General features: G+C 41.6%; 6 protein-coding genes across 7 annotated transcripts; 5 read left to right on the top strand and 1 right to left on the bottom strand.

Annotated features, from left to right (window-relative positions):
- Positions 1–369: 369 nt before the first annotated feature.
- Positions 370–4,490, top strand: LOC140771286 (subtilisin-like protease SBT5.6). The gene is made up of 10 exons (XM_073112768.1): positions 370–524; positions 627–721; positions 810–907; positions 1,004–1,174; positions 1,291–1,402; positions 2,337–2,901; positions 2,990–3,090; positions 3,180–3,540; positions 3,612–3,825; positions 3,907–4,490. Exons 1-10 carry the CDS (start codon positions 423–425, stop codon positions 4,437–4,439), a joined length of 2,352 nt encoding a protein of 783 aa, XP_072968869.1. The 5' UTR covers positions 370–422; the 3' UTR covers positions 4,440–4,490.
- Positions 4,491–5,432: 942 nt separating this feature from the next.
- LOC140769762 (protein S40-1-like) lies at positions 5,433–5,795 on the top strand. The gene has a single exon (XM_073110625.1). It carries the CDS (start codon positions 5,433–5,435, stop codon positions 5,793–5,795), a length of 363 nt encoding a protein of 120 aa, XP_072966726.1.
- A 1,728-nt stretch (positions 5,796–7,523) lies between these two features.
- LOC140769761 (protein S40-1-like) lies at positions 7,524–7,946 on the top strand. The gene has a single exon (XM_073110623.1). It carries the CDS (start codon positions 7,524–7,526, stop codon positions 7,944–7,946), a length of 423 nt encoding a protein of 140 aa, XP_072966724.1.
- Positions 7,947–8,925: 979 nt separating this feature from the next.
- LOC140770863 (probable galacturonosyltransferase 15) lies at positions 8,926–12,243 on the bottom strand. Of its 2 annotated transcripts, none has more exons than XM_073112176.1 (6): positions 11,902–12,243; positions 11,743–11,804; positions 11,045–11,227; positions 10,012–10,575; positions 9,606–9,926; positions 8,926–9,524 (listed from the first exon to the last, which is right to left on the bottom strand). In XM_073112176.1, the coding sequence occupies exons 1-6, from the start codon at positions 12,062–12,064 to the stop codon at positions 9,246–9,248; spliced, it is 1,572 nt and encodes a 523-aa protein (XP_072968277.1). In that variant the 5' UTR covers positions 12,065–12,243; the 3' UTR covers positions 8,926–9,245. The 2 variants fall into 2 exon arrangements, with proteins under 2 accessions (XP_072968277.1, XP_072968278.1); XM_073112177.1 differs by having other exon boundaries at positions 11,045–11,224; positions 11,902–12,242.
- Positions 12,244–14,136: 1,893 nt separating this feature from the next.
- LOC140771178 (MADS-box transcription factor 32-like) lies at positions 14,137–18,375 on the top strand. Its single transcript, XM_073112616.1, has 7 exons — positions 14,137–14,434; positions 14,545–14,611; positions 14,707–14,768; positions 14,853–14,994; positions 15,107–15,148; positions 15,249–15,324; positions 15,402–18,375. Exons 1-7 carry the CDS (start codon positions 14,244–14,246, stop codon positions 15,410–15,412), a joined length of 591 nt encoding a protein of 196 aa, XP_072968717.1. The 5' UTR covers positions 14,137–14,243; the 3' UTR covers positions 15,413–18,375.
- Positions 18,376–18,449: 74 nt separating this feature from the next.
- On the top strand, positions 18,450–19,428 carry LOC140771177 (VQ motif-containing protein 4-like). The gene has a single exon (XM_073112615.1). The coding sequence runs from the start codon at positions 18,590–18,592 to the stop codon at positions 19,277–19,279; it is 690 nt and encodes a 229-aa protein (XP_072968716.1). The 5' UTR covers positions 18,450–18,589; the 3' UTR covers positions 19,280–19,428.
- Positions 19,429–21,273: the final 1,845 nt, after the last annotated feature.

The raw sequence follows: 21,273 nt of genomic DNA, 5'->3' as shown, positions 1-21,273 counted from the left end.
GACCTACTGTTTGTGGAAATGCTTAGCCGAGCGATAGGTCCTAACACCTAAGTGGCGGTCCAGAAGCGGGACGTTGTTGTCTTGGCGTGCGCCGTGCGAAACCCGGGTTTAGTCTTTTACCTTGTTGCTTTCTAGTTGTTCGATCTTGCGAAAAAGACAAGCTTAACTTGCACGAATTGGTTCTTGAGCTTTAGAAAGATCATTTCCACTTTAATTTTTAAAATTAATGTCATCCAAGCACTGATAAGGAATTGGCTGCATTCATAGTAACTTAGTAAGTCATATTTGGATAGTAGTAATATACATAGTAACTTTTGTAAATCATATGATTATAATATTCTATATATATATATATATATATATATGTATGAGGGGCACCGGGCACCACATCGAGGACGGCAAGAGAGCTCCTTGGGAGAAAGATGGGAAGACATCCAACCTTCTCATCTCTTCTTCTCCTTCACCACTTCCTCCTCTTCCTCTCTCTTATCTCCATTAATGCTTCCTCTTATAAGCAACGCCAGGTTTGATGACTAGAATTTCTATTTTACCTTTTCTTTTTTGTGTATAATTTGGTTTCTCTACTAGTTTTAAGTAAATTACGGGTTGTTAATTTTCGGTGATAGGTTTATATAGTGTACTTAGGAGAACATAGTGGAACTAAAACCACTCAAGAAATCCGAGAAGACCACCACTCCTTATTGCTCTCCGTTAAGAAAAGGTGCCAGAATTAATGGTGATATCTCTCTTTTATCTTTTTATAATCCGTTAGTATTTTAATGGGCTTCCATTGGTTTTATGATTTCTAGTGAAGAGGACGCACAGGAGTCTCTCCTGTACAGCTACAAGAACAGCATCAATGGCTTCGCCGCATTGCTATCTAAAGAGGAAGTCGCAAAGCTATCGGGTATATATATAGAGAGAGAGAGAGAAAGAAAGAAGCATTAAATCCAACAAAGATTTTCTTCACATTTGCTTAATTTGCTATGTGAAATTATAACAGGGATGAAGGAAGTGGTGTCTACCTTTCCAAGTGAAGGGAAGTGGTCACCACACACAACTAGGTCTTGGGAGTTCATGGGGTTTGAGGAAGGATTGAAAGGTACAGAAAGTGATTGGTTACCATCAAGGGCCAAGTATGGGAAAGATGTCATCGTTGGCATGTTGGATTCTGGTTAGCATACAATAACAAAAACTTCCATGTGTAGTGATCTCATCTTGGTTTGTTTCTGTAAATAATATATAAGCATGATTCTTTGATCATAATAACTTTTGAGTTTAATTTGATAGGTATATGGCCGGAATCAAAAAGCTTCAGTGATGAAGGAATGGGGCCCATTCCAAAAGGATGGAAAGGAATCTGTGAAGAAGGCGATGCATTCAACGCTTCGTGCTGCAACAAGTCAGTAACATCATCACTTTCTCTCTTAATTTCTTCAATCAACTAAAATAGTGTCCAAAAAGTCCCTTAAAAGTTGAGGCCATGGAAGTTGGGATCATTAAAAGGAAGAAGATAAACTTATACCAATTGGTTTGCAATCTTAATTACAATCATGGGTGATCTTAATAATGCTCAACCTTGCGACACAACGACATCATTCCCCTGTCGTTTTACGAGCCCATACAAGTGAAACAAACAAACAAACAAACTACCCGTGACCCATAGTGAAAAAGAAGACAAGGACTAAATATCTTAATACGCTGCTGTGTGTCTGCTATCTTCGCTGGGATAAGTTTTGTCCAAGTCCCAATTCTACCTATGTTGGCTTTGCTGGATATATCTCAATTATTTGATGCTTGAAATAGTTGGGTATCTACTGGGGAGTTGGTGAGAGATGAGACCCACAACCTAATATGGAGACAAAGGAAGCTTATGACTTGGCTTGGTGGTTTATGTAGGGGGTTGGAGAGGCTGGAGAGCGAGCTTAAGTGAAGAAGACAACTTACAGCACGGGAGAAGAGAGAGCACCATTCCCAATTGGGTGGTCTAGCCTTGGCCTTCTAATTTTATTTATGTTGGTTTTCTATTTTAACTGAATTGACTGGTGAAAAGCTAAGCCACATAAGTGTAGCTGGACAAAGGTTGGACCATAAACCATCCGTGGGTAAAAAACAGTTAGAATTTGTCGAACTTTAACCAACATAATAAATCGATTAGTTTAAATTTAAGCCATGTGCATGTCAAGTAACAAAGATTAATAAAAAAGATAAAAAAATTTATTTGTCTTGAGTATATATGTATATGTACGTATCTGTGATTCAACTATACTCTTGCTTGCTTAATTAGTGATTCAGGTTAACTAAAAACAACTTAATTTGTGGTGGTCAACAAACAGGAAGCTAATCGGAGCTCGGTATTACCTCAAGTCGTATGAGGCCTACTACGCTTCTCTCAACACCACCTACGCCTACCGTTCTCCTCGCGACCACGACGGCCACGGCACCCATACCGCCTCCACCGTCGCCGGCCGCCTCGTCCACGGCGTCTCCGCCCTCGGAGGCTTCGCCTCCGGCACTGCCTCAGGCGGCGTCCCCCTCGCCCGGCTGGCGATCTACAAGGTCTGCTGGCCGATCCCAGGCCCAAACCCCAACATCGAGAACACGTGTTTCGAGGCCGACATGCTCGCGGCGATCGACGACGCCATCGGCGACGGCGTCGATGTGCTGAGCATATCAATCGGGACAACCGGCGCGCAGCCGAAGTTCTTCGACGACGGAATCGCCGTCGGCGCGCTGCACGCGGCTAAGCGCGGGATAGTGGTCGCATGCAGCGCTGGAAATTCCGGCCCCGGGCCGGCGACGGCGTCGAACCTCGCGCCATGGATCATCACGGTGGCGGCGAGCAGCATCGATCGTTCTTTCGACGCTCCCATAAAACTAGGCGATGGCAAGATGATCATGGTAATTTAACATTCAAGACCACCTCGATGCATATTATAATATATATATATAATTTGTTTCTCATGAATGCAATAATAATAATGATCAGGGCCAAACTGTAACACCATATAAGTTGAAGAATAACGTGTTCTACCCTCTGGTCTACGCTGGCGATGCAGTTGTTCCCGGGACTCCAAGCAACGTGTCAGGGTGCGTACAAACTACTTGGAATTCACTTAAAACATAGGGTGTTATATGCAAATTAAATTTACCATACCGTATGTATACTCGTATTATAGACAATGCCTACCGAACTCTCTGTCCGAGGAGAAGGTGAGGGGCAAGATAGTAATGTGCATGAGAGGGAGCGGGCTAAGAGTTGGCAAAGGGTTTGAGGTGAAGAGAGCCGGCGGTGCAGCCATCCTTTTAGGGAATCCTCCGCCCAACGGCAACGAGATCCCCGTGGATGCGCACGTGCTTCCGGGAGCCGGCGTCTCCTCTAATGACGCCATTACCATTCTTAATTACATCAACTCGAGTCGATTAAGCCCGAAAGCTGCGATTAGTGGGGCTAACACTGTTGTGGGCGTTAAGCCTTCTCCTGTGATGACCCAGTTCTCATCTCGAGGTCCCAACTCCCTGGACCCCAATATTCTCAAGGTACACATCTTACCCCACTTCTAATCTCTCCTCATTACTACTAAGTACGGTCAAATTCCAATACCTCGCAGCCAGACATCACGGCACCAGGTTTGAACATATTAGCAGCTTGGAGCGAATCCTCGTCGCCCACAAAGCTCGATGGGGATAATAGAAGCGTTAAGTATAATATCGTCTCAGGCACATCAATGTCGTGCCCCCACGTGTCCGCCGCTGCTGCTCTTCTCAAATCCATGCACCCTAATTGGAGCTCCGCTGCTATTAGATCCGCTATCATGACCACTGGTATACAATATACTATCAATACCCATTAATCCTTCTCTTTTAATTCTAATGGCTTTTATTTATCTCTTCTTTTCTTTTAAGCTACTGTGAACAATGCCCAAGGAGGCCCATTAATGAACGGAGATGGAAGCGTGGCTGGGCCCATGGACTTTGGATTGGGCCACATTAGGCCCACCCACGCATCGGATCCGGGCCTTATATACGACGCTTCGTATGAAGACTACTTAGTCTATACTTGCTCAAGTACTGGAGTCCAAATGGACCCTTCTTTCCCCTGCCCAAAGAGCCCACCATCGCCGTCCAATCTCAACCATCCATCCGTCGCCGTCGCAAATCTCAACGGATCCGCCACCGTCCGCCGGACCGTCACCAACGTGGGCCGAGGTGAGGCCCATTACAACGTGGCCATTATTGAACCCGTCGGCGTCTCGGTAAAAATTTCTCCGAAAAGATTGCACTTCAGAATGGTGGGAGAAAAGCAGAGCTTTTCCATAAGATTTAAGGCGAGAAAGAGGGGTGGTGGGGAAAAGAGTGGAGAGTTTTTGGCTGGATCTTATACGTGGAGTGATGGACTTCATAATGTGAGGAGCCCTATAGTTGTTTCTATTGCATGATTTTTTTCTCTTTTAATCCTAATTTTACCAGTATTTATAGCTTCAAAATAACGAAGGAGTCTGATGTAATTGAAACTAGTTTACCATCCCTGGCTCATATGATTATCCATAAGTAATGGTGATTAATTAATAAATTAAGGGGATTTCGTCTCACCTCGGCGCAGCTCTCTAAAGTCCAAAAGAAGCCGTTGCTATCTCCCCAAAGTGTCCGAAAAAGATAGCGTTCATATACCGAATTCGTCAAAGCCCGAGTTCTATAGTTCTCATTAAATTCAATTAAAATTTACGTAACATACCCACCCTCTTTGATATTTTTTTAATGATTCGTACTGGTTATTAGTCAGTCTATCCCATGGTCTTTATCTTAAAAGGGATAAGAGATTAGCAATCTTTCATTTTCATAACCTACCTCATAATCTTTCATTTATACAAAACCACAAAGTAACTCACTTAATGCCCATACAAAGAAACTCTTGGATTTCGAAAGTATCAGCTTAAGCTTTAAGTAGAGCATTAAATAGCACGTGGGTAGTTAATCAAGCTCTCCTTATTGCTTCTAAACTTAATGGATAAAGCTTTACTAATATTAGGTGGTGGTGTTCTAACAAGTAGGGAATTAATCCTAACCATCTCTTTCCGTTTACTTTTGTTGCCTGGAATACATTAGTAAAGCTGTAGGCTTGGGGTTTGTCGAAGGTGATCATAACCCCCACGGTTCTAATTCCGAATCCCGATGGGAAAACTAAACTGGTATCTTATCTATTTTGCCCTAACTTAAACTACGTGACCAATTAGTTAAGCAAGGCAGATGACACGTGGCCGGTCAAGGTTGGGCCAACGTGCATGAAGGCCTAACGTTTGTTAATTTGTACGATAGCTTAGAGTTAATGAACACTCGCTCCTCTATAAAATCCCATGCCGCCAAGGTCTCTCTTGCTATGCCACTCTCTTTCTCGATCTCTAAAAAATATTCCAAGGGAAAGGAGGAGGGCGATGCAGGAGGAGTTGTACGAGTCGGACGTGATTTGGGCGGACGATCAGGGCCGTCCGATGGCCGCCTTCGTGTCGTCGAGATCGACCAAGGATAAAGCGAGTTATCCGGCCACTATGCCGTTGGCTATCCAGAATAGCGCGCGGATAACGCGCGGGCGGATAGGAGAAAGGGACGAAGAGGAGGAGGAAGAGGAGGTGTTGGAGCTCGTGCCGCCCCACGTTCTGGTGTCCCGCAGGAGGGGAATAGGGAAGGAGGTGGCCTTCTCGCTTTGCTCGGGCCACGGCAGGACGCTCAAGGGGAGGGATTTGAGGCACGTGCGGGATTCGGTGCTTCGGATGACCGGGTTCTTCGAGGGATCATAAAGCTATCCCGCCGGGGATTATACCGCGCATTAGGAGCTGTGGACTGGACTGTGCTTTTTTAATTCTAATGTGTAATTAAATTAAATTATAAATGATATTTTGTAAACGGAGAAATGATATTTACGGAGCAATTTTCGTAATTATTATTATTATTATTATAAAAATGTCCTATTTTTATACTTCTTAGGTGCAACAACGCGCTAATGCTAATCATCTCTTATTGAAATAATTATTATTTTTTTAATGCGACCCCCTGAGTTTTAACTTATTCTACTTCTTATACAAGACAAACTCCCTTGACCTACACCGCCACGCCACGCGTCACTGCACAGTTCGTCCCACTTGAGCATGACCCACACGGTTCTATCTGCTGACTTTGTAACATTAATTATTGAAATCTTAAGTTTAAGACTTGTTAATTAGTTAATCCTCCTCTCCTCGCGCGTGTACTTTGTAGTTAATCTTTTATAGAAACCTTAAACCTAACTTAATGCGCTTCAACCCAATAATTAATCTGCTTCCTTTCCTACAACCACGGCTATGAAACGGCTGGATTAATTCTTAAGATTAAGCTGGGGATTAAATAAAAATATATATGATGAAAGCAAGGATTATTATTATTATTATTATTATTATTATTATTATTATTTGGTAAAATGATTAATCCCACTAGAAGAAGGATCCTATTCTTGGTGCGTGGAGTTATCGGGGAGAGTGGACGTGCATGAATGCGACGAGATGCCAAGAAAATGTGAGCAGAAATGATCCAAATAATGAGCAAACTGGAAGGAATTGATAACTAGATCGAGACAGTGGAATCTAATTAATATATCTCTAACCAGCAGCATGATGGATGGCATCTTTACGACTCTATCTCGTCTTTTATGAGATGATTAAGACCTTGGCGTGATTACTAGCTAATAAGGAAAGCAAAAGCTAAGCAGGAATAGTCCGAGTTAAAAGCGGCTGCCATTTAATGCTCTCTTGCCCAAATACTGCAGTCCAAGTTAAAAGCCTCTTAATTAGGATTTAAGAAGGAATTTAAATATCCTCAATCTCTAATGCCGAGTTACTAGGTATGTTTGCTTTCTTTGTCCTCTGTATCCATCCAAGTAGATTGAGGAATAGGAATTAAGGAGACTTTTACAAGCAAACATATTTATTAATATATGTGAAGTTTTGCATCACGAAAGCTCTTTGGTTGGCAAATTGGCAATGTTTAAATGTAACAGTCACCTTAGGTATCGTCTCATGTCGGCGATGGAGTTGGGCTTATACTAATTTCTTTTGTCACACTCTTCCTATCTCTAAACTATAAACCAGCTAATCATTGGAGAGTGGTAAACAATATTTAGTTTTAAATAGATTATAAGGCTATAGACCAATTTATATATATTAGAAGAAAAAGAAAATTAGCCTTAGATTATGGGGTTAGATTTGAAGATCCAGGAAAAGATTCCCTCGTTATGACTTCCTTTTATCCGCACGCTTTAGGGATCCAAGCCCCGGTATAGCTGGATCGACGTGGCAAGCTCTGTAGCGGCGGATGCCGTACTCCAAAATCCAAATCCTTCCTATGGATATGACGCCATCTTGCGCTCGCAAGTGTGCTTGCTACGACTCGTCAAACCCTTTAAAATTCTCTTTCTCTCTCTCTCTCTCTCTCAGTTTGCTCTATAAATTTCCATCCAAACCTCTTCCTTCGTCTTTTAGAGAAAGCAACCAAGCATGGAGGAGTTCGAAGAGGCAGACATCATGTGGCCTGACCACCACCACCACCACGATGATGACGATGCCGGCGGTGGCGGTGGCAGCAGCGACGACTGCACGGATATCGAGGTGCAGATTTTGGGTCGATCGAAGGCGGCGGCGGCGGCGGTCCCTGTCGTCGTCCCTGCGAAGGATCGAGTCAGTCATTCCTGGACGTTGGGCTTGAACTTCAACGACATTTATGTAGACAGAGAAGACGGCGGCGGCGGAAGCAATGAAGAGATTGTGCCACCGCACATTCTTATTTCTCGGAGGTTTAATGATCGCCATAAGAAGATGGCCTTCTCCGTGTGCATAGGCAAGGGGAGGACGCTCAAGGGGCGCGATCTTTGCCACGTCAGAAACTCCATCCTAAGGATGACTGGATTCCTCGAGAGATGACATTGCATCAGTTTGCTGAAATCTTTTTTCTTTTTCTTTTTTCCTTTCCATTAAATGTTATAATAAGAGGATGATGGAGAAGGAAGCAAAAGACGTGAATTAGAACACGCGAGGGATGGATTGAAGGCATAACCAAACGAACGAGGAAAGTTGTCCAGGAAGACTTGATCAACTTAATTAATTTGGGTCTGATGCGGATTAATCTCTATCCACTCTCTGTGTGTGTGTGTGTGTGTGTGTGTGTGTGTGTTAATAAATAATTAAGCCAGGTGGATTTAAATACACAGCAAAGGAGGGTAGATTGGAGAGTACCGCGTAAAAATTATTTAATCTTGTCGTTGGTGCAAACTTGGTCCTCTCTTAATGCAAACTGTAAGCATAGGAATCCCAACCGTACACTCAACATTATACTATTCAATTTGAACTACTCTACATAAATATATGGTAAGTTATACGTAACTTAGTTGCAATTTATGACTGCAGTAGTCGTTATACTCACCCTCTTAGCTAATAGGGTGAGGTTGCTGGTAAAAGAAGCACCGAAACTTGAGAATTAAAGCTTGTTCAACTAAAAAGAGATGCTATCTGTATGAGAATTTTTGTCGTGTTAAAGATGCAACGTAACAACCAGTCAGGTCAGGTAATTAGCTCTTCGGGCAAGTAGGTTAGATATTTAAGTCAGCACACAAACAATACAATTGAACAACGAAAAGTCGATCAAGTGTTTGTTTGACCAGCGCAATGTCAACCTTGCATCCTAGCACAAAAATATAGTTTTCTTGATTGGGCAAGTCAACAAGATTTTGTTCTTCATGAATAAAAACAAACTAAAATTTATATTCAAGTTACTGGCAAAGAATTTTGAGTCACAAAACAGACATGTACATGAATTTACTTCCTATCAAAGACTGGGAATATATGAAGACGGCCAAACAAAAGAAATAGAAGAATATATGCCGGCCAGAAAAAAAAAAAACACTGGGAAAGTTGCAGTCTGCATTCTCTTGTTCATATATCCAATGAGGGTCAATTGACATACATGTTGTGTCAAATAACTCCTAAGAGGAGAATAATATGCAGAGCTAGCCTGAGCAGAGGCTGAAGGCAATACCAACTTCCCTCTCCTCAAGTTAGAAGCTCTACCTAGAAAACATACACACGTGCCGATAGAAATACATACATATATACATAGTCCATCTATACATATATATGTTTGTATATGTATTTATAGCTATGTTCTAGAATATTGCGCGACCGAGAGGCAAGGGGAAAACTTTCTTCCGTTATCCTCTTATGCCTTCATTCCACCAATCCACAGCTTCGTAGTAACTCATCGGACCTGTTAAAGTGGGCTTGCCACATTTCACGTAGTACTGGATATCCAATCTCAAGCCATGGCTTACCCGGCCCACTGAAATGTAATACTGCAGCAGATTCTAAGAGCTCAAGATTGGGTTCTTGCCATCCTAATCCAGACAAATGCCATGAAGACTCAATGGGGTGCACTTGGCCATTGAAAGCTATTAAAGCAGGGGGCAATGATCCCATATGCCAGAGTGCCAATTCAGATTCGCGGTTCTGCATGACAAGAACATTGATTAAGGACAAAAATTGAGTGATTTTTAACACCACAAAAGCATTTTTAGAATAAGAACTTGCTTTTCTGAGCCAGTATTGATATGTTTCAGTAATATTTGTCCTTCTCCAAGCTTGGAGGTTGAATAAGTTCACGCCCCACGACCATGCACATTGATCTCTACGTAAACCCAGCGACTGCAGTGATGCAGTAGGATTTGAGAAATTGAAGTATTCACCAAGTTTCTTCTCAATGCAAAGGCTTCCTTCTGTGTTGTCCTTCCCTTGAACACCAACTGCACCCATAACACTCCCGCTGAGATCTACAACCCACAGCTGAGTCAAGTCCCGACGCACTACAACATCATCGTCAAGGAAGATCACTCGATTGAGCTTCGGAAAGAACTGTTAATGTAAATTTGTTAGCTATCAGCTCTATGATCCCAATAATTCAAACATATATATGGCAAACAAAAACTGATGGCATTACCTCTGGGAGATGGATCTTTAGATAGTTCAAGATTGAAAACGTACTCGGTTTCAAGGCTTCGAGTCTTCTATAATGTCTATCATTTCCACTTAAGTGATGATAGTCAGATGAGCTCTGATGTATCTCATCTATTGTTTTCATGACTGAAGCACTCACCTTGGCAGGCAAGTCAAAATGATGGAGGCCCTTAACCTCCACAATGGCAGGAGAGACAGGATGGAGAGCAAACCAGGCATGCATTGCAGCGTAGCTCTTCTTATCTGTTATAATGTGGAACACTAACTTCTCAGGATCAACAGAACTCCTTCGGGTGGAAGCAATGGCAACATAAGCTGCAAGTATGTTGTCTGTTAGGAGCACAATATGGAGGTATGAGACACTGGTGAGACGAGAAGCATAGTCGGCTGGTGGCAGGGAGGATCGAGCAGCTGCATTCACAGCATACTCCTCTGCCAACCTCAGGCCGAGGCAGTGCATGCTCTTAGGGATTCCTACAGAAGCCAAACGCTGGTAGAAAAATGCCTGAAGCCTGGCTGATTGGACCTTCTGATCCATCTTCAAAAGCTGGTTGGAATAAATGCATTAGCAGAACATTGTCAGTTGGGTCAAAAAACAGCTGATCAGAAAGAGTAGAGACATGAGAATATAGTAGAAGGCTTGTTGTCAATGAGATCAATCAGTAGCAAATGTATCAAGCTAGATATATATACTAATATACCATTCGGATCGACTAAAACTAAAAGTTCTCCATCAACAACAATGAACAGCCATTGAGACATAATTCCATTGTGATCACTTGTTCTAGACATGGGAGAAAAAGAGAATATAGGGAACAAAAAGAGTAAAAAAAGATAGTGTTAATTTGAGTTTGACAATACTACCATCTATCTCTATGAAGCTAAAGATTCTGGTGCTCATCTAGATAGAACTAATTCCCGTGTAGCCGTTTTATCAGACAATATCATGAAATTATCAAAGAGCATACAATCCGGCCATTAAAATTTGTTTCACAATGTATATGAAAAAGGCGAACCATGGCCTTGGTCTTGAGAACGAATTTGTCAATGTCAAGCTGATCGTAGGAGGATAACGAGCCCATCTCAGCAATCAGATGGTCCATCGATTCAGGCGCAGCTTCAACAACTGTTGGATCGATATGTCTCCCTCCAATACTCCCATCCAAATAACTTCTCCTCAACTCCTCAATTAACTCCTGCTAGGGAAAAAAAACAGCAACACAAATATAGGAGAGAATTTAAAGCCTTCCCAGTAACTAGTGATAGAAAACACCCATGCAAATAAGAACCAAGAAGATGCCAGAAGTGACAGATCACGTGATCTGGGACTAAAGAGCTTAACTTTTAGGAACTCTGCGATGCTGCATTTGTTCGAGGACGAAAAAGTTGATTAAAAAAAAAGGAATTCGTCACTTCTATAGTTAACGACAAATCTGAAAAGGATAGTTTAGAATAATATTTGGGTTCCTCATAATTTACCTAAAAATTGAAGCATATATTGGTAGGTAGGGGGGATATTTTCTCAAAGATGTGAAACATTTCTATGAACTTGATAATGGGGTTAAATATTTGCTTGGCCACGTGGCTGCATAAATAGTTAACTTCTAGCCAACTCATATATAACAAACAATTATAACTCTAAAAATAAAACTACCAATTTATGAGCTATCAAATTAAACAATTGATGATTAAATATTGTAGACTCGGATCTCACCAGTGATGAATCACTTCCAGTGAACAACCGAGGCCAGATTCCCAATCTCCAATTCAAGCAACCTGAGTCCAATTGATTTGGGATCAACAAGTACTCAAATAGAAGAAGAAGAAGAAGAAGAAGAAGAAAAATAGAAAGAAGGGATTCGATGAGACTCACTAACAGAAGGGCAGACTGAAGCTCCTGCGTCGAGGGCAAGGAGCGCGGTTCCCATAAAGAGAAAACGCAAGAGAATCCCGGCGACGAGGACGGCGAGTAGAACCGAGCGGTAAGAGTACCGCCGGTTCATTCCCTTCGCCTTCATGACCTCCAATGACCGCATTCCTCCGAGGACTTCCGCCTCTTCTTCCTGGCCACCATTATAAGATCTACAATCTCCAACTCTTCTGCTAGTAGGAGTAAGAAACCAAAGACTGGAAACAAGATCTCCAACTCGAGGGACGAGGAGGGAATAAAATAACACAAGGAGACGAACGGGGAGAAAGCAATGCCGCGTTTTAAAACCGGAGAGTATGGGATATATGGATGCGAGGTTAAATTCCCCAAATTACCCCTAAAGGATTCGGATAATTGCGATCCAGTCCACCGACACAATCGAGATGGCGACGCCCTTCGCCCTCGCCCCCGCACTTGGCTCAGATCCGAAATGGTCGAATTTAATATTTGTTATTCCTCTCGGGATCATTTTGAATAACTCACCCCATTCGCACCCACCGCAAGGTGACGAAGACGCCAACGTCATATACTTGAACACAATTTCCTTCCTCACATGGGTAAGGAAAAAGAATAACGGAAATGCGAGGGTCCCATGTGTAAGTTTCCAACCACTCCGTTAACATAAACATTATAATTATTTAAGAAACGGACGTACTTATCTCCATCGTTAGTTAGTCATTCACTGAGAGGATAAAATATATATTTTATGAGATGGACTTAGTATGTATTAGAAGATTGTGCTCAATATTTCTTCAATTTCTGGACACCTCCATCAATTTGACTCGAAAGTGGATAGAATATGATTGAAAGCTTGAAGTAGACAGGAGGAGGAGGCGTAGTGGAATCCAACTCAAAAGAGATGGAGGATAATGTCAAATTTGATGAGATGTTTTATCATAAAGTGGAACTGACCCACAGGCTCCAAATTAATCCTTCAGCTAAAACAAAATTAAGATGAGCATTAATCTCCAACGACTCAATAATTCCGTAATTAACCAACTTTGAGAAGGACTCGGGCCTTCTCCTACGATGTCAACGCATCTAAATTAACTATTAAATCCCCATCGTATTATAATATCTCTTCGGCCCATCGGGCCAGTGCGTTGGATAAGATAATGGGTTCGATGGCCCAGTGCGTTGGAAAAAAGAGGATGAAATGGGCTTGGAGTCGGCGATGGATAGGAGACTTTTCTACGTATGTCGGCGACGGTTCATCAGGCTTGAATGCAGTAGAATTACTAGGAGTGCCAGGATTATAATTATTTATTATATGGCAAATACATTCGCATTGCTCCAAAACGATATAATTAAATGCTCGTTTTCCATCACCGGCTTCGTCTGTCCCATTGCATTGGAATCTACCGTTTATCACTTGTTCCATTGCATCTGAGCAGCACGTCTCGTCGAGTCGTTTCAACCTCTCTCTCTGTCTCTCCTGGCATCACAGAGATCGTACGTTTAAGATTCTATCAACGTAAAGCTAGGCCATGCAAATATGGAAACCCTAATGAGTAATGAACAAGCTACCACGCGAAACAAGGCTCTTTCCCCTGGCCTGTTTATTTAATCTTTAAAAGAAGATACAGACAGACGTATGTGGTTGCTTAGTTTAATACGATCTTTGATGGCGCACTGCAATGGTTCTGGGAGTACTTGGAGGACATTGCAGTCTACTACCGCCATGCTTTTCTTAGGAAATAGAGATGTTGCAGCCTATTGCCCGGTTAGAAGGCAGCCAACTGCTGGCTATATTATGTATATACTTGAAGACTAATCGGGTAATAGAGATGCTCATGGTAGACCATGCCTATGCCTATGTTCCACAGCTCGTCTCTATGTATGTACGTATGTGTTACATGATAGAGTGCAAAGAGTTCTGCAGCAATGAGATGTCTTTTTCGAGAGGCCACCATGATAGCGATCGAGCTCGCTAGCTTGCTTTCTTGAATGAAGTCTCTTGTCAAGTCGACATCTCTCAGTAGAGGTCTATGCTTTTGTTAAAAATATATATCTGAAAAGTGAAAACTTCACGTTATAAATTTATTACGTACTATGCTGAGAGAGCAGTTGCTTATGGAGCTAAGGAGCTAACGATTCCTATTTATTTTGATGAGTAATTCAAAAGAGAAAGCATTTATTAGTAATACCCATATAATGGTTTCCCATTTCAATCTCCCCATTGCCATATTTATGTAAGTGCCCCAAACTCCTGGGGGGTTGAAAGGCCCAGTTTTGGAGCAGGGAGAAAACTTTGCATCATCACCACTTTAGAGAGTGAGAGCGCAATGGGGAGAGGAAGAACTGAGATAAAGAGGATAGAGAACCCAACGCAGAGGCAGTCCACATTCTATAAAAGAAGAGATGGGCTGTTCAAGAAAGCCAAGGAGCTCGCCATCCTCTGTGATGCAGATCTCCTCCTCCTCCTCTTTTCCTCTTCCGGAAAGCTATACCAGTATCACACCCCTTCTGTGCCCAGGTTAGCCTACGCTTCCAAATCGGCAGTTTGTTTTGCTCTTTGTGCTCCAATTCCTAAATGGGTCCCTTTTCTTTCTTTCTTTTTTTTTTATATCTTTTTTCTTCTTATAGTGTTAAGGATCTAATTGAGAGGTATGAGGTTGCCACTCAAACAAAGATTTGGAGAAACTACCACTTGGTATGTTGCAGTGTACAATGTACAATGTACTCCTCCTTGATTTATATCTTCTTCATCTACTAAGTAGTAGTCAATGTGTTACAAATATTTTACAGGAGCAGACTGCAGAGATTGAGAAGGTGGAGAAGTTGTGTGAGTTGTTGGAGAAAGAACTGAGGTAATCTAGTACTGTTAAGTTCTTGAGGTAACTACCCATTAGTTTATGAGATAGCTTGTAATGGGTAGTGTATTGTCGCATTAGATTCATGAAGGTTGATGAGAACGAGCGGTACACCTTGCCTACTTTGGATATCTTAGAGCACAATCTTGAGGAGGCCATTGGTAAGGTGAGATCAGAGAAGGACAGGAAGATTGGAGGAGAGATCAATTACCTCCACACCATGGTTTGTTCTTCAACAAAATAGTTCTCATTGGCTATTGTTTCTTTTGCTTGCTTGCTTTAACTATCAAGAGAAATCAACTAGTTTGTTGAATATTTTGTTCTTGAATGTGTAGGTCAGAGAACAGCAAGAGGAAAGCTATGGTCTCTGTGACAAGGTTAGATTTTTTGTTCTTTTACCCAACTCTGTTACTGAATTTATACAGCAGAAGTCCTCTGGGCTACTGTCTAATTGAAATTTGTCCTGGAAACTTTCAGCTGGCTAATGTACAGAGATTTAATGACACGGGGGAAGGGTCGAGTTCATTAAGCCATGGCTTGGATCTCAAATTAGGTAGTTGAGCATCCTGTAGCTCATGATTCAAAGGAGTGATCTTATATTGCTCATATTCTTCTTTAATCTTAATGCAGGCTTTAATTGATGATGGATGCAGCATTAGTCTCTAGTTTGGAATATGTAAACTGACGCATTTGTAAGAGTATATTCTAGTGAAGTAATTGTAACTGGGAGAAATCGTATTGCAGTGCCATGGCAAATTGTTTTGCTCCACTTTATTCAACATTTTTCGATCATCTCAAGTAAATGATTTTAGTTCCTATACATCTAACTGGAAATATAAGAACTGAATGAGAGAATCGACTTAGAAAAGCTAGTTATGATCGAGAGCAACAAGCTTTACCAGAGTAATATATCAACATCAAAAAGAGAGAGAGAGAGAGAGAGAGAAAAAAGAAGAGAACTTTAGCGGAAACTGTGATCTAAAGAACCATTCCAATTGAAAACCAGGTAGTAAATCAGAATCAGAAAGAAAATAACGAGGGGCTCAGAAAGAACGTAGCGAATTAAAGATTAATCATCTTTATCATTGGAATTTCTATTCCTTCATCATCGTCCCCTTTTCGTATATGTAACTACAACTTGGAGAACAAATTAAAAAGAAGAATTTTTTTGAAGAGCAGACGGGTGAGAAGAGAGAGCAATATGGAGAAGCTCTCCATGGGCGGCTACTTAAATAAACAGAGAGGAAAGCAACGAGGAAACCCTAGACGTTGCGATGGACTGTAAGCCGTCGGATTCACATTTGGATCAAAGCCCATTTATATTATTGCTTCTTTTTAAAAGCCCGTTCACGAGAAATCCAACAGCGTTATTGGACCGTGTCACACCCGATCCACTTTGCCATCTTCGTCTTCCTCCTCGAAATCGACTCATCCACATGTCCTTGATCAACAAGAGAATATTTTTGTTGTTGTTGTTGTTCTGATCTTAGATTTGGTTAGGAATCTATACATTGAACTAAAAGTTCGATTTCTGTTCATGGATTGAATCTCTACGCCATTGTCTACATCTACTTTTAGACGAAGAACCTCATTCTCCAGATGTTGCTTCACCAGATAGAAGAGAAGAATATGGCTGGCATTGAAGAAGGTTAGTCAGGTAGTTTTGCTCTCCCTTAAATGCATTGATCCTGTCACATAGTTGACATTCATAGATTCTCCAGAGTAGCTTATCCTCCCATAAAGTTGTCCATCTCTGAATTGAGCGAAGATTTGCCGAATAGTTGCTGATGCTGGAATATTAGATTTTGGTCAGGCTCTTTTGAGCTTTTCTTTTCTTTTTTCTTTGTTGTGGTATTCCATTTCCATTTCTTCAGCTCTCACAGATGTCAGAGATGGTGATCGATTGAAGAGTGAGAAGGAAGCTAGAGAATGTTAACATCATACATCCCTCTCCCTCTTCACATGAGGCTATGCATGGGCCTCCTCATTCCTCAACTGGGCATCAGAGATAGTCCTAGCTTTCCACAAACAGACCAAGATCATTGGATTCCCCCCCCAGTTGGCTCTATTATAAGAGGAGGAGAAGGAAGAGGAGAGGGGGGGAGGGCATGGATTTAAGTGAGAGACAAAAGGGAGAGCATAAAGGAGAGACAGACAGCTGCTGCAATGTCTCCACCATTTCTGAGCACTGGAAATGCATCTCTGCATGGTCCCCTTCAGCCACTGCATTATGACTAAAGAAAAGAAGTCACCAAACCACAATCTAAGGAGAGTTGAGGGGGGGCAATGGATTTTGAAGAGCTTCTAAAAGTAAGAATAAGCAAGAGGGAATTGTCTTGTTCGGATCAAACTCAAGTGCCTGTCTGAACTATATTCTGCAATAAGAGAGTGGCCCATTTTAAGGTAAACCGATCTGGGTGTTTGGAAACAAAAGATGAATGATTTAACGGCGACCATAATGATGTCCAGTTAGGATAGTGTTAGTCAAAAAAAGTAGTTAATGGCTCTTTATTCCACAGTTTTTGTATGTATTAATGAAGTTATTTCTGAAGCGTAATTGAGACCACTCGATTGGGGTTAGGCGAAGGAATCAAAGAGACGGAGAGAAAGAGAGATTGACATGAAACAAACACATGGGGCCCATGTCGAGGGAGGCAAATGGGAATTGGGAACAAGGAGTAGTAGTAATGGTGGTTTGTGCAAACGTCTCAGTCAATTAAGGTGGGCAGATAGGACCCTACTGAACATTGACTGGTTGACCTAATCGCATTGAATGCCAATAATGTGGAGATGATGGATGGATCACCAATTTCACCATTTAATCTATGTCTGAATATATCTTAGATTTGAATAGTCTACTCATCTACCTTCTTCCACAACACACACCGCACCGCTGCAAACATGAGCTCAACTTCCAATTCACCTCCTGTAACATTACAATACTTTTACAAGACTCACATACGACATCTGTCTTACGATTCAAATTTCTTGACTCAACTTTGTACTTCATTTTCTCCTTACGGCGATTGCTCTAATAAGAGAGAGAAAAAAGAGAGTAATAAATATATTTTGTCAGCATTTGGGAAAATAGGGAGGCCCCCTTAAACGTCGTTTGACCCTCACGGAGAGGAGGTTACGGCTTTTTCGTTGGTCCACCACCACATAACTTCACACCACGCGCACTAACCATAAATATTTTTTTAAAATGTTCTTACTTTTATTATTATAGATAAATAAATTAGGATAATTAGAATGGAGTTTTAAGTCAAATGAGAGGTATTTTATTTTATTTATAAAAGTGACAGAATAATATTTTCTAGGATAAAATTAATCCAGGTTATTTTTGATGTATTGTAGATAAAATATAATAGTTGAATAATAAATTTAATCCTAAAGAACAGTTTGGGGGATTTATGTAGATAGTGATTTAACCGTGTGAATTGATGAGAAATGAGAATAGCAACGAGTGACTGAAAGAAACAATACAAAAAATGCTTTAACTTTTCTCAAAGTGTGTGAGAGACTATGCAGTATCCGTCATCAGTTCATCACCCATCACACTCGCTTATTCCACAAACTATTCAACTCTACAACTCCTCTCCTTTGTTTCTGTCCCTCCCTCTTCTTCTCTTTCTCTTCTTCTATTCTAATTTTTTTCTCCCCCATCCAAATCCTCCAACCCATCATTCCCTTCATCTCTCCCACTTCTTCTCTCCCACTTCTTCTCTCCCACTTCTTCCCTTGCAAAAAGAGGGATTTTTTTTTTCTCTCTTTTTTTTTTTCTTTTTGTTTTTTGTTTTCTTCTCTAAACCAAGTATATGGAAATCCACCCAATTCTCCTCCACAGAGAAAACCCACTTCCCCAACCCATTTCTCCCATCCCCACTTCACCTTCCTCCTCCTCCAGCAGCAGCAATGGAACCACAGCAACAAGGCCAACGCCACCAACAACACCAATTCCTTCACCTCCTCCTTTAACCCCCAAATCCATGGATTCCAATCCGAACCCAACAACCTTCATCCAAGCCGACGCCTCCTCCTTCAAGCAAGTAGTCCAAATGCTCACCGGCTCCGCCCAGACCACGGCCAGGCACGCGGCGCCGCCCCAGCCACCAAAGAAGGCCGCCACCGGCCCCAAGAAGCCGCCTTTCAAGCTCTACGAGCGCCGGAGTAGCCTCAAGAATCTTAAGATGATAAGCCCGCTAGTACCAACTTTTGCGAATTCCAACGCCAACTCCCCCTTGAAGCCGCCGGAGATCTTGTCGCCGAGCGTGCTGGACTTCCCCTCTTTGGTGCTCAGCCCGGTTACTCCTCTGATTCCCGACCCTTTCAATCGATCGCCGCAGCCCAATCCGGCGATGTCGGCGGAGGACCGGGCGATCGCCGAGAAGGGATTCTACCTGCATCCTTCGCCGCGGAGCACGCCGAGGGACGCCGAGCCTCCCAGGCTTCTCCCTCTGTTCCCGCTGACTTCACCGCGAGATAGGTCTTCTCCCTCAGATGCGTAGGTAGAAGATCACCCCCCCGCTCCAACTGTATAATTGACCTCTTCCCTCTGTTTTCTGGTTGCTATTTCTCCTTGCGAGCTCTGTGAGGCATATCATCGAACACCTTGTGCTCTATTAGTTTCTTTGCTGAATTTATGGTTCTCCTTACCTAGTTCCCCATTGAGATTACTGGTTTTTTTTTTTCTTTGTTTGGTGAAACTAAATTGTTATCAATGGAGCGGTTTTCCAATTCAACTTTAGTGTTCTGTGAGCTGCTCATCTAAGTATCTTCATTATAAAAATAAAAATAAAAACCAAGAAAAGAGACAATGGAAAACAGTCATTGTAGTTAATAAAGATTGAAAAGTGAAAGAAGACCCAGAAGTCTTTGCAACGTCCACTTCTTTGGACAATTAATTTGAGCCTGTCAGGAGTAGATTGAAAGTCTCTTTCCCATTTCTTCTACATGGACTGAAGAATAATAGCAACTTCTTGATGATAAAAAGAAAAGAAAAAATAAAGTGGGTGAAATTGTTCTTTTTCTTTTTCTTTTATATATATATATATATATATATATATATTAAGGTTAGAGGTCCCAGGTTAGCTGTGACCATAAGATGACGAGCAATATTCCTTCATCTGGAGAGGCCCAGTTGATAGGAGTGGATGAGATGGTTGATTAGGACTCAAGACACCGTATTATCAAAGTTGTAACATTTAGTCAAAAGATGTTACATCATCACACTCTTTGTAGGATGATTATAAAGTGTTTGTAAGCATCAATTTTTCTATTTTAAATATAAAAAAAAAAGAACGATTAGCATAGTTGAAAGATGTTACCAATTAGCTTTGATTGTATTTCAAATTATAGTACGTAAGAAACTAAGTATTGAGCAGATGAACCTACTCGGATGAGGAAATTTGGACTAAAATTAATACATAGAAAGTCCAAGGTGTTACGTTTGGATTAATTTAATGGTGAAGGAATCCAAAGTCTTGCCTTGATTCTACGTGAAGATTTTAAAGGAAATTCTAAGGAAGGTCGATCCCTGGCCCGATACTTATTGGGCCAATTAAACGGTAGCTTTCTACAATATTTAAAGAGAAACGAATCTGATGCCTAAACCTTTAAGTACCATGATAATATTTCTGGAGCTTCTAAGTCACCATGTGTGCTTCCATTAAATGAGCCACAAATCTTGGCCAATGCCAAGCACATGACTAACAATTTTCTTAACAATTATATTTTTAAACATCACAGGGAGAGGGGGGTTGTCTTGTCTCCTTGAGATTCTCCAGCTCTCCTCTTCTCTCATGGCGCTTCTTCTTGTCTGCCATTCAGTAAGTTGGCCTTATCGTTCTCGGTGAGACATGGTTGCATGAGAAGCACTCTCTTCTCAGATCTCCATCCTCCTAGATTATCTCTCCATTTGGGCAGCCTCTCTGGTGAGGTAGCTCAGGCTCGGGGTGGAGCTGATGCTCCTCTTCCCCTCCTCCCATCTCTAGGTTTTCTTTTCCTTGACAATGCCAAGAGGCTGGGCCGATTCAGGTGGTGCAATTTTTGTGGATGGTGATGGAATTTTGGTGGCATTAATGGCCATTGGGCTAATTTTTCACTGCTTTAAGATCCGTAATAGCTGTGATGAAAGTTACAATTAGTTCGCCTGTTGTGATTGTGTGTTTTGCCCTCCTAGGAGAGTAACCTCGTCAAGCTTGATTGAGTCTACTTTAGCTCAGGTTTAATTTATTTTTAATTTTAAACCAAAACTTTTATTTAGACTCTACTCAGCTCAGATCCAGCTTAGCTTGAGCTGAGCCTGAGCCAAAAATAAACTTATTTTTAAGTCTTAAATGAGTCAAGCTTATCGAGCCTTAAAATGAGCCTATCTTTAAGCAATAATCGAGCCGGCTTTTGCTTCCGCTTGATCTAATAGTTTTAAATTATATACAAACTAAAGGAATCCATATTAGTTTAAAAATTAAGAGATTTTTATAAATTACATCTTATATTTTAT

Source organism: Typha angustifolia, chromosome 11, assembly GCF_048772165.1.
Source record: "Typha angustifolia cultivar Huaian chromosome 11, ASM4877216v1, whole genome shotgun sequence".
NCBI lineage: Eukaryota > Viridiplantae > Streptophyta > Magnoliopsida > Poales > Typhaceae > Typha > Typha angustifolia.
Note: the sequence above shows the minus strand (reverse complement) of the source record. Positions and strands in the feature narration are given on the sequence as shown.

Excerpts from the sequence above, each read along its gene's own strand:
- LOC140771177 (XM_073112615.1), top strand. The coding sequence starts at position 18,590 with ATGGAAATCCACCCAATTCTCCTCCACAGAGAAAACCCACTTCCCCAA.
- LOC140771178 (XM_073112616.1), top strand. The coding sequence starts at position 14,244 with ATGGGGAGAGGAAGAACTGAGATAAAGAGGATAGAGAACCCAACGCAG. Across the intron at positions 14,612-14,706 it reads TTTGGAGAAACTACCACTTG|GAGCAGACTGCAGAGATTGA; the intron begins GTATGTTGCAGT and ends AATATTTTACAG. Across the intron at positions 14,769-14,852 it reads TTGTTGGAGAAAGAACTGAG|ATTCATGAAGGTTGATGAGA; the intron begins GTAATCTAGTAC and ends TTGTCGCATTAG.
- LOC140769762 (XM_073110625.1), top strand. The coding sequence starts at position 5,433 with ATGCAGGAGGAGTTGTACGAGTCGGACGTGATTTGGGCGGACGATCAG.
- LOC140770863 (XM_073112176.1), bottom strand. The coding sequence starts at position 12,064 with ATGCGGTCATTGGAGGTCATGAAGGCGAAGGGAATGAACCGGCGGTAC. Across the intron at positions 11,228-11,742 it reads CTGGAAGTGATTCATCACTG|CAGGAGTTAATTGAGGAGTT; the intron begins GTGAGATCCGAG and ends TTTTTTCCCTAG. Across the intron at positions 10,576-11,044 it reads TTCTCAAGACCAAGGCCATG|CTTTTGAAGATGGATCAGAA; the intron begins GTTCGCCTTTTT and ends TATTCCAACCAG.
- LOC140769761 (XM_073110623.1), top strand. The coding sequence starts at position 7,524 with ATGGAGGAGTTCGAAGAGGCAGACATCATGTGGCCTGACCACCACCAC.
- LOC140771286 (XM_073112768.1), top strand. The coding sequence starts at position 423 with ATGGGAAGACATCCAACCTTCTCATCTCTTCTTCTCCTTCACCACTTC. Across the intron at positions 1,175-1,290 it reads CGTTGGCATGTTGGATTCTG|GTATATGGCCGGAATCAAAA; the intron begins GTTAGCATACAA and ends TTAATTTGATAG. Across the intron at positions 1,403-2,336 it reads AACGCTTCGTGCTGCAACAA|GAAGCTAATCGGAGCTCGGT; the intron begins GTCAGTAACATC and ends GTCAACAAACAG.